At 36.3% G+C, this 12178-nt stretch overlaps 1 protein-coding gene across 1 annotated transcript in view; it reads right to left on the reverse strand.

Annotated features, from left to right (window-relative positions):
• LOC6644986 (mucin-5AC) overlaps positions 1-6665 on the reverse strand; it is a 52511-nt gene extending 45846 nt beyond the window's left edge. Inside the window, exon 1 of the mRNA XM_023177157.2 lies at positions 6584-6665. Within this exon, the coding sequence (XP_023032925.1) occupies positions 6584-6650 (67 nt within the window). The 5' untranslated portion in view covers positions 6651-6665. The remainder of the gene's footprint in view (positions 1-6583) is intronic.
• Between the last annotated feature and the right edge of the window lie 5513 nt (positions 6666-12178).

Consider the following 12178-nt stretch of genomic DNA (forward strand, 5'->3'; position numbering starts at 1 on the left):
GTGGAAAGAATATCAAGAAATATTGCCATCTTCTTCGTATGTATCCCGGTGTCTGTAACGATAGAGTGCTCGCTTCGTGATGTGACTTGGGGAATGTCCCTGGTTTGATTCCCCACTCGAAATCATTGGCTTATATAAGGTTTTTTTCTATTTTATAATTTTGTTTTTTATTGTGGATTTTTTGTTTCTTTATTTTTTGTTTATTTTTCTTTTTTATTCATTTATTATTTATTTATTTTTTATTTATTTATTTATTAAAAAATAGAAAAAAAAACCATATTGGTCGGTTCCGAAGTGGGAATCGAACCAGCGACATTCAGATCGCCAAGCGAACACTCTATCGTTACAGCCACCGGGATACATACGAAGAAGATGGCAATATTTCTTGATATTCTTTCCACAGGGGCATTTCTTATTCGCATAGTCGCTGTTTTGTCGAAAATTAAAAATTTTGGTCGAGCGAGCTATTGAAATGCGATGTTGTACAACTTCACGTCACACACACACTACGAAGCCTGAGCATGTACCGACGAGTGTACACATACATAGACAGAACGAAATCACAAGCGACGTAGGCCTGCCTTCGTCGTTCTGTAGTCTGTGGTAGACTGAAATTTTTTCGTAGCTGCTTGCCCTCTCCCCATTTTACGCTCTCATTGAGAGTGAGAGCGTTCGGGTTTTCCCGAAGTTCTCTGGGGTTCCATGACTAGGCTAGCGTTTGCAATCAAAAAATCATGAGTTTGTCCCATCTATGTGTTCTATGGTTAGTGCTATCAATTTGTAGCTCTTATACTAGCTTTACTTTCTAACACAGTTTTTGGATTTCTATTCAAGACATTTATTTATTGCAGTTTTTGGTTTTCTTGCCATTAATAAGCAGTTAAGACAAAAAGCACTGCGAGGTCAACAAATTTGAGTATTTTCCGATGGAGTTAAGCTTAAACCTTGTTCAATACCCTAATGAAAAGATGTGATGAATGCTTTTGAGAGAGCTAAGCTTGCCATATGCATACATGTAATATGAATGTCTTATTTCTTTATAAAATCATTTGCAATTGGAATGTAATCTTTGGCAATCGAAATTCTTCAGTTCGATTCAATTGTAGGGTAAAAGGAATTACAAGTACACATGTTAGTACCTGAAATATTCAACCAATGCATGAGGTTGATAAGCTTATGATGCAAATTGAATCACATTCAGATTGTTCGAGCTTTGGTCTTGTTTAGGTCATTTGATAAATTTGTCATGTTTGAACCAAGAATATTTAACACATTGATGTTAGATTGATGAACTAAATCCAAAAAGTTGATAACTTTTAAGATAACCAAAAAGTTTGTTTCGTTTTACTCACTTTGGTTGATATTCGAATGCATTTTCGTGTAGCTGATATACTCTTGGTGGCTAGGTAAGGGTATATATTGCCTCGATGCCACACACAATTCATGCTCAATGCCCACTGGCCATTATTGTTAGCATTGTTTTGTTCTCTATCTCTATGCCTTTCCAATTCCCTCCTCTAATTCCTATACCTCTATTTTCCGTCCCTCCTCGCACCCTCCTGGCTCATCGCACAAACATTTGTTTATTTGCACAAATGCGTGCGTTTTCATTTAAAAAACAACAAAAATGAGAGAGGAAAAAAACTATTCAGTTGAATTTCTTGGCCAGGCCAGGGCAATTGCAAAACGAGGTAAAACTGGACAATGTGGAAACTATATACATACATACAAACAGAGACCAGATACACACATACGTGTGTGGGTATCTATAGGTACATATGTATGTATAATATAACCAAATGCCATACGGTATGTGTGTGTGTGGAAAACTGCCTGTTGCTGTTAGACTTCATGCCTATTCTCTTTTTTTTGCGTTGTTGTTGTTATTGCCGAACATATGTCTGCAATATGCAAAAGTAATGCACAACAACAACTAGACAAAAAAAAACCAAATACAAATATACCCCCGAATCTGGGCACCGCCTCCCATCATAACGCCCAGACACCCTGCCGCAGATTTTACATGAATTTTGACTTTGGTTGCTGCGGATTCTATGTAGCTGTGTGTGCGTGTGTGTGTGTGTATGTGTGTAAACATTGCGCAAGTTGAACAACAACACAAATCGACCCGTAGTAGAAGGGGAGAGAAATTGGTATATATTCATACGCCACGTTGTACGCCAAGCAAAGACGTCAGAGCAAGCGAGAGAGAGAGAGAGAGAGAGAGAGAGAGAGAGTGAGAGGCTGGCTGATTCAGACGAAATTTGACTACAAAAATGGGCAAAATACAAAACAGAGTCGACTGAATATTCCACCCATTACCCCTACCTCTCCAACACCCAAACTTATGTGTATGTTTGTGTGTGTTCGAGGGGTTTTTTCGGCAATTTTGCGGCATGTTTTTCACACATTGGCATAGAGAGGCGAGAAACGAGAAGCGATCAGCGACCAGAAGCAAAAACAATTGGACACGACGCCCTGGCTGCCATGGATATTCCTTCCATTGTTGCCACTGACTGCTTGTGTTTCTTGATGATGCAAGTGCAAATTTATTTGCCACTTTGTTGCTTCGCTTTTTCTTCTTCGCCGCTCTCTGTAAGTGAAATTTCAAATTTATTACTGCCGCCTGCCGCTGGGCACAGCAAAAGCACAACACACCAGGCAGGCAGGCTGGCAAAAGCCTTTTGATTGATTCTCAATTTTTGCTCACACAAGTGATGAAGTGAACTGAATCAAAGGCCACAACTCCTACAAAAAAAAAAAATGAAAAAAAGTAACGAAAAGAACCAAAATTCAATAGGTATAAGCAGGCATTTTGAACTGATAGTTACAAAATGGTTAACCCATGGAAAGGTAAATGTATTCAATTTCATTCAGACGTTCCTAGAAGCTAATTTAATTGACAATTCCTCTCCAAATAAATTGATTTTCTATTTGGTACAAGTCAACCAAGTGGGGAGATCAATGCTCGGAGGGGTAAGGTGGATGGCCATACCTTGGCACACGCTCAATGTCAATGAGAGAAAAACTATCAGATGGTCGATCGGTCAGTTGGTCGCTCCCGAATGTCTGCTAACAAGCTAATGTTAAAAATAAAAACAATGTAAAAATATTGTCAACAAATACAAAACTAAATTTAACAAAATATGTATGCACATATATCAAATATTTTGCATTTAACCACAAGAAAATAGCAATAATAAAATACGAATTTATATATGATACAATAAGGCTTTGCTTCCGGTTGTTAATTCTTTCATAAAAGATTTCAATATTGTATTCCTTGGTTTGAATTCGAAACTGATTTCATTAGATAACTTAATTTAAAAAGGTGTTGCTTTAGGTAGACAGTTAAATTGAAGGACATCTGAGATCATCTAGCAAGTGAACGAAATCAAAACTAACCTTACCCTGGAATTGTACATAGATATAAGAGAAGAATTTCCCGGAATTTCTAGAAATCCATAAACTATTTCTTGTATATACATGTCTCAGATGTTATTAGGCATTTCATTATTCGTTATGGCAAACAATTAAAATCGAATTTCAATAGACTCGAGGCAAATAAACTGTATGCAAGAACTTTTGTGTAAAAGTCTCCTAATCATTTAAAAATGAATAAATTATTGTTCTAATACCAAGAATTAATCAGACTAAACGAGTCAAGCGGCAGTATGAGGCACACACACACACAGAGAGAGAGACACACACACACACATAGCTACCATAAAAATGTCTTGTTTACAACAATGCATAATGTTTACAAACTAATCGAACTCATTTTCATTTTATTTTTTTTTTTCTGTGTTTTTGTTATGTTTTGTGGCTAAAAATTTTCCAAGCCTTGACACACTCTTTTATTATATAGACATATATATATATAATATATATTTGGATATTTGATGCATATACCCAGACAATCTGTATAGTATATATTTTTTATTTCTTTTGATATAGATAGTAAATTTTAATTGCCGTGATTAGGTGGGCATAAAAACTGCAGTTAGCTCTCAATGTAAAATGAAAAAATTCAAATTTCGCCTGCCGACATTTTTTTATGTCTTTTTTATTTACATGCAGACCCCAGACAAAAGGGACGAGGACAGAGGGTGTGGGTATTGTGGGGCTTTGGGGTGTAGGAGTCGACTCTTAATTTAGCCCGGCCCGTGCGACACACTCGAAAAGAATAACAACAACAAGAACAACATCACCAATAATAAAATCAAATTTAATGAAAAACCAAGCGAGAGGAAAACACACAACAAAAAAAAGAATCTGTGAAAATTACTTGCACCGACTGGCCAATACCCTATATACCTAGTAGTCTTTAGCAAGAATCTGTCAATTCTGCTTTAGTAATACATTTTTCTGACTTTAATATACCCTTTCATTGGCAGTTACAGCGTACCAAAAGGGCGCGCAATGTTGTCTCCCTAATTTTCCTTCTTCTGTTTTTTTTCTTTTTTTTGTGTGTGTTTATGGCCATTTTCAATGTAATTTTTAGTGTTGAGTGGGGCACAAGGTGTTGTCATTTGTGTGTACTCAACTATGTGTGTATGTGTGTGTGTTTTTTTTTTTTTGGCTCTTAAACACTTTAAGTAAGTGTCTCTGGGTCTATTTTTGAGCATCCCATCTAAACCCCATTCAACCCTCACTGCGTGGCCAGGGGCATTCCTGTCCAGCATCACGTTGGCAAGTCTCCACCAAAAAACCGAAGAAAAAAACAATTTGTTGATTAAGTGTGAATCTAAAGAGCGGGGGTCGAAGGCTGAGCATCGCATTGTATATGAAATTGTGTGGAATTTCAAAAAAGGGGCAAATATTTGAGGAATAGTTTAGCATGAAATGCTTTTGATTCTTCTCATCATGCAATCAATCTTTATGTCATCTCTTCTTAACGAACAGATGAAATTTAAACTATTTTCATTCAAATTTTGGTATAAGTATACCAAGATGGATATAGAAAATTGGATCCCTGAGCCAAAAACTATCAACAATTAAGAAAAGGAAAATTGAATGCCAACGACGAAACTTTGACAGTCTAAAAGGAATTAACTCTAATCTCTATTGAAGCTCGGCTTACCTTTTTCAATTATAAGAAGAGAAAAAACGAAATGATTGATACAACAAGTAGTAAACTAAATAGTAAGCGACTTAATTTAGTTATTTGGCATATTTTGGTCTGGCACAAAATGAAAAAACTCATTAAAAACTTGTACTTTACTTTTGAATGAAATTCTGTCAAATTTTCCAATGAGTATTTAAATTTTACACATTTGTTTTTACTGTTATTTATTTTCTTAAAATTCCCAATTATGTACACTTAATAATTTCATCAATCATAAGATAATTTTATGATTTTTCGCATACTTAAGCAATGTTTTGACATTTCCGGTCAACAAAGAGACAGACGGACAGATAGATAGAAATAAGTTTAAGCTATTTTTCAAATAACAAAAAAGTTCTTGTCATTTTTATTGTATATAAAAACAAAAATTTGCTAGCTAATTTTAAGGCCTATTTTCGACCAAAGCTGGCGGCCTGTCATGATTTCAAAAATCAGAAAGAAAAAAAAAACAAATTTTTTTAAGTAGACGCGTCAGCGGCTTTTTAGTGGCAAACACACGGAAAATGTGAGAGAGACAGCAAAATAGAGAGAGAGATGGATGAAATAAAAATGAAAGAAACGCAGGAAAAACAAAGTGCCTCAGCAATTGCGCCCAAAAGCATCAGCAGCAACACCAGAGACAACGGCAGCGGCAGAGGCAAGTACCAAAAATTTAAAACAAACAAATGCGAGCAGCGTCGGCGGCGGTATACTAAGGGCAAGGTAGGTGGGGTTGGGTAGCGTCAGGGGTAGGGGTAGGGATAGGAGGAGGGCAAAGTTAATGCCAGTCAAGTCAGTCAAGTGCCGCCAGGCAAAAAAAAAAGAGAGAAAATTACGCATAAATCTTTCAATTGAAAAGGAGAGGTGCCAGGGATCAGAGACGGACGTGGTTAGGCCAGAGGGGGGGATGGATAGTGTTTGGATTTGGGCCGAAGTTAATAGCCGATGGATCCGTTGGGGATTTGAAATTTCATTGAAATGCCCAGTACCAAAACAAAAAAAAATAAGGGTTACACTAACAGGTAAGAGCTAATATAGCTAATCCCGTTTGACAATTTATAAGCTGATCAAGAATTTATAAGTTAAACAGAATGATGCTAGTATATGCCTATATGTTTCAGTTAAACGATCTAATTAATCACCTTTAAAACTCTGAAAATATTGCATTTAAAAAAAAAACCAACTAAATCAGAAGGGAGAGATGCTAAAAGTGCACCGTTATCTACCAATATTGAACCGGAATGGATACTCGTCAACAGAGAGGCTCTTTGTGGCAGGTTTAATAGGTATTCTAAAGTCTATCCTTCGACATCAACAAACAGTATTTTGTTGTTTTTTGTTTTGTTCGTTTTAGGTTAGTGAACTCTCAAACTAAAATTGAAGTTTTTGAAATTTGCTTTTGTTTTGTATGTGTTTGTTGGGTTTTTTGTTTTTTTTTTTTGTTTTTGGGGGGGTTTTTGTAAATTCTAGGCATACCCTCACAATGTTTGCAACATTTTGCTGGTGGCTCATCGTTGTTGGTGGCATCGACAATGACCGGCATGATCCCCAAGAGGTCAGCCCCTGACCAGCTTGCTCTCAGTCCTCGCAGCAGTCCGCGCTTGCTCACACGATATATATATTTATATATATATATATATGCACGGATATATATATATATATGTTTGTACACTTTATTGATTATTATATCGACAATGTTGTCTGTGTGGGTACATCATTTATTATCTCACTCACAGCACTCTATGAATTAGCACTACTTTCTATTTTCTTTCGATTTTGGTTGGTAGGAAACGCGCCCGTCACGTCGTTGGTTATAGGTTAGATGGTTGGGTGGGAACCACCTGCAGCCGCTTTCTATATTTCGCAACAACAAAAAAAAATTTGAAAAAAATTGGAAAAAAAAAATACAGAACAGAAAAAGGGGAAGAAAAAAAAGAAAACAACAATGATCTCTCTCTCTCTCTCTGTTTCCTTTCGGATTCTTTTAGCACATTGTTTGTTGCTCTTCTGGAATGTTTTTGTAATTTTCAACAATTTCGAAACTTATCAGCATTTTATTATTATATTTTGTTCGTTGTTCGTTTTGGTTTTTCTTTTTTGTTTTGTAGGTTTTTTTTTTTCTTTTGTTTGTTGTTTTTGCGACACTTTTTCCGTTCCGATCTATACTGATCCTCTCTCGATCTGGTACTACTATTGAGACTACGGCTAAGTTGGCGCTGCTCCTCGGCTGCTTTTACGGCTGATGATGTTGTTCTGTGCTGTTGTCTTGTCTACTTGTCTTGTGTTGTGTTGTGTTGTTGTCTGTCGTCTGTGTGGGACGTCACGCCAGGCTATTTCTAGTCATTTGGCTTTCACATTGCGCTTTTCCGTGGAAATGTTCGAGACGTTCAAACGTGAAACCTCCGCAGAGACCACTGAGCAGGCAGCAGGCAGGCAGTCAGCAGTCAGCCAGGCGCACGCCAAAGCATTTCGTCGTTCAGTTTCGAACGCATGATTTTCGAAAATGTTGAACAAAAAAGAAAAAGAACAACAAAACAAACCGAAAATCTCAACAAAACACACAAAAATCCGAAAAGAAAATGCTCACAGCATCTTCGAACTGAAGCTGTTAGATAATTTTGTACGTCGAAAAAGTTTTTCACAAATTTTCCTCAATGAAACAATGAACTTTCACATTTCGTACAAGAACAACAACATGGATCGCCTCGGAGTGTTCTCTGTATCTCACTCTCGTTTTTGGTTCGGCACGGACCTGTCTCTCATTTTCTCTCTCTCTCACGGCGTATTTTCGAACAATTTGAAAGCTTCCCGTGCGCTCTTTTGCGGATCGGCGCACGGCTCTTGAATTTCGAAAAAGTTTTCTACACTTTAGCCTGCAACCAACCGCAGAGTCAACGTCGACGCATAGTAGTGAGTAGGAGGCAAATAATCATCTTTGGACGCAGGGCGTTCAGGATGGATTTGGCATTTGTTTTTGGATGGCGGTTTAAGTGGGTTTCTGGGTCAAGGCATGCACTTAACTTGGCCAAATTCGCTAAGGAAAAGGAAGAATATTTGATTTTTTGCTCAGGTGAAAATACAGGAAAGACTCGCCGACAAAGACGAAGGTCTTCAATATGACATGAGAGATTCGAACATTTTCACTAACCTTGAGCGAACTAAATGGCAAATAATCGCTTTTAAATGAACAATCACAAAAAATTCATTTATTTTGACAATGCTGACAGGAAATAGCATTATATCTTAAAACCCAATTTGTTAATCTACTCGGTACTCGTTAGTTAATGACGATCACTAATTAATCAATGCAACCGTTGATTTGGTAGTTTAGTGATTACTTGAAGTAATTATCTACTTAAGTTTTAAGTATCCTTCAAATTAACTTTGGTATGCAGAACTATTCTATCCTAAGATCTGTAAGTTGAAAAGATTAACTGTAACTGGGTATAAAAACAATTTGTTTTAACAGATATTATGCAGATATTAAAAACCAACTAACCAAACAAATTATCTAATGCAACTTTAAAAATTCTCTTGATTATTTAAAACCAGAGGGCCGGGTTAACTTCGACCGCGTCAAAGTTTGTATACCCTTGCAACTTTTTTTGTAACTCTTTGTGTAGCCATCAAAGTGGAAAAACGTTTTAGCTAAAAAGGCTAAGTTTGCGAAAGAACGGCCTATAATCTTAGCATAGGAAAAAACTAAGATATTGATCAAAGTCACTGTTTTCCACCGATGGGAGCTATATGATATAGTTACCCGATCTTTATCAAATTCGGCACAGTTATTAACAGATATATTAAGCTTATAAATGTTTAATTTGAAAGCAATCGCGTTAAAAGTAACGAAGTTATTGACAAAAGTCACTGTTTTCGACCGATCGTTCCTATGGGAGCTATATGATATAGTCACCCGATCTTGATCAAATTTTCCATAGTCGTTTATTTGTCTAATTAACTCACCAATATTAAATTTCATGACAATAGCTCAGAAAATAACGAAGTTATTAAGAAAAGTCACTGTTCGTGACTTTGCCATTTGTATGGGAGCTATATGATATAGTGGTCCGATCCGGCTCCAACGGTCTAGGAGGAGTTTGCGTTGATCCAGACGGACGGACAGACGGTCAGACGGACAGACGGACGGACGGACGGACATGGCTATATGAACTCGTCTCATCGTGCTGATCAAGAATATATATACTTTATATGGTCGGAAATGCTTCGTTCTATGCGTTGCACACTTCTGACCAAAATTAATATACCCTTTTTGCAAGGGTATAAAGATTAGAATATATAATCACATTAATATATGCCCTCGCAATCAAAGAATCATCTATACGATTATCTAAGCAGAACAGATTGGAATTTGGCTAGAAAATCACTAAACAAACACTTAATTCTACTATATATATATATATATACACTTCATTTATATATGTATGTGGATTTGCAATATCAAAAGGAAAAACAGTTATAACAAACGCCGCTCCACTTCATCTCTTTCCCACCCACTCTCTAACTAAAACTAAATACGAATCAGCTTCAAGATTTATAATGGTATTTATAATTTGGCAAGAGACCAAAAAAAAAAAAAAAACAACAACAAATGTTAACTGCAAAAATCCTTTGGCTCGACCTTGAAAATAGAAAAAGAGAAAAAAGTTTGTGCTTCTTTTTTTTGTTTTGTTTTTTAGCAAAAGTTTTAGCCAAAAACCGAACAAACTGAACTGAAAATGAAAATAAATAAATAGATCTCAACATAATTTTTTGCCAATAAACAAATTCACAAATTGGCCAATTTCAGATATAAAATATAATTTATGATTTATTCAAACAACAACAACAATAACAAAACAAAAAAAGAATATTTCTAAACATAAACCAAATAGAATTCAAATTGTACTTTAGATATGATCATAGCACGGAACCACGAACCACCTGCCTAATGACTAATCGCAAAGAGAATTTATCGCCCCCGCCTATCCTCGACTCTCCTCCTTAGTTTTCTCTCTCTTTCTCTCTCTCTCTCTACCACATTTCTCCTTCTCCTGTCGATCTGTCATTGCGGGATGGGGAAAAATTAATAATAAATTGCACAAAATATTTATATTTAGATCAGCAAAAAAAAAAAAAAAAACTAATTAGTTTAAATTTAGCTTAAACCGAAATTATATAGATTTTGTCTTTTAAATAAATATACACATAATTGATAGAAAATCAAGCGTACTAAAAATACCAAAATTGACTCAGACGACGACAAATGTTTTCAAAAATTTTTAGAAATTATTCGCTCTCTGTGTGTTCTTTTCAAATTTATGGCCAAATTGGGCGCAAGTGTTGGACGACAAATGTCTAGATAGATACATATCTACACATTGTACATATATTCGGTATCAGGTGGGCGGTGGGTGGTGGGTTGCGGGTTCGGTTGGTAAATGTGGGCGTGAGTTTGGTTTTATGACGCAAATCCAAATAATGCATTTTCTCTTTGCATATACCCTTGGTAACAACAATTGAAAAGGTATACTAAGGCATGTAACAGAATGATATACAAGTCTCTTATGTACATCTACATATGTATGTACATCACAATGATGGGATTGTCATGATAGATCTGTGGTCGGGAGTCATTTAGACAACGTTATCTCTTAATAGAAATATCCTCAACCTCTTCAAATTCCTATGGCATCTACGCATAAAGGATAAGCAAAGTTTGTAAACCTAATCTTTATATACATACAGTTAACTCTTATTAATACTGAAACAGGGTCTTCGCATAGATTTAGATTTTCTAAACACTTCCGAAAGTGTTTCAATACATAGCTTATCGCTTACAGCAGTGACCACACTATTAAGACCAATTAAATTTGTGAAAGAACGAAAATTAATTTGAGTGGAACTATTGGGAAGAATTTGTTACATGGTAATTGCTAGGTCGATAAGCCAACTTTATGCAAGGAAATGATTGCTTTCGCTTTTTGTTTTTGGTTTGGTTTGGTTTGTGCATTTAGAAAATTGTCATAAACAAAACCCACATATTTCATAGGAATACAAAAAAAAAAACAAATAAAGATGGCTAAAAATTTACATTTTCCATGCTCGGGCAACAAGTGCAATGTCAGGGACAACCGAAATGAACGAACGAAACGTAACGAAACGAAACATTGAAAAAAAAGGGAATTTATGGCATGAAAATTTATAGTGCACATGGTGAAAACATAAAAAAATATGTGTGCATTTTCACAATTTTTAATTGTTTTTCGGTTCTTTTTTTTTTTTTGTTTTGTTGTGCGAAATTTGTGTGTGCCAATGTGTGTTTGATGCTGTCAAGCACCTCGCTCAGGGTCATTGGTTAGAATAGTTTTTAGCCTTATGACTTATGATTGTCTTTTTGTGTGTGTGTGTGTGTGTGTATGGAATGACTTTTATGGCCCACTGTATAGACGCATGTTTGTGTGTGTGTGTACACTCACTTTTTGGCAATGTCTTAATGCATAGAGAAATTTAACATTTGCTTATTTATTATTTTTATTCCCATTTTTTCTTTCTTTCTTTTCCCGTCGTCGTTTTGGTCGTTTTTCTGCATATCTCGTATATAAATTATAAAGCGGGTAGCATAAAAAACAAGACAAGGGAAGTTGTCGGGTGTGGGGGAAGGACACGGGGGGTGGTGGCATCAGCGGTAGCAGCGGCAGCCATAACGTCAGATTTTTAGACTGCGTGGGCGGTGGAAAAACTTTGCTAAAGGAACGGGGGAGCCATCCCCTTGGTGGGAAAAGGGAAAATTGAAAAACATTTTTCACCGTGCGAAAGTTTGACGTCGTTTACAGTGACGAAATGGCCGACGGTTCGACGAGCGTTTTAGTTTAGTTTAGTTGTTGTTCGTCGAAAACGGCCATAAACAAAATAGGAGGAGCCTACTAAAAGCCAGCAGGGGGATATTTAGTTTAAGATATTTGCAGATCAGCCAAATAGAAGAGAAATTGCTCTGCTTGTGGGGGCGTGTTGGCCAGCAACCGAAGGAAATTCAAAAACGATTTAGAATTGCGCGTTAGTCAATTTGATTTA

Source organism: Drosophila willistoni (assembly GCF_018902025.1).
Source record: "Drosophila willistoni isolate 14030-0811.24 chromosome XR unlocalized genomic scaffold, UCI_dwil_1.1 Seg105, whole genome shotgun sequence".
In the NCBI taxonomy this organism is placed as follows: Eukaryota; Metazoa; Arthropoda; class Insecta; order Diptera; family Drosophilidae; genus Drosophila; species Drosophila willistoni.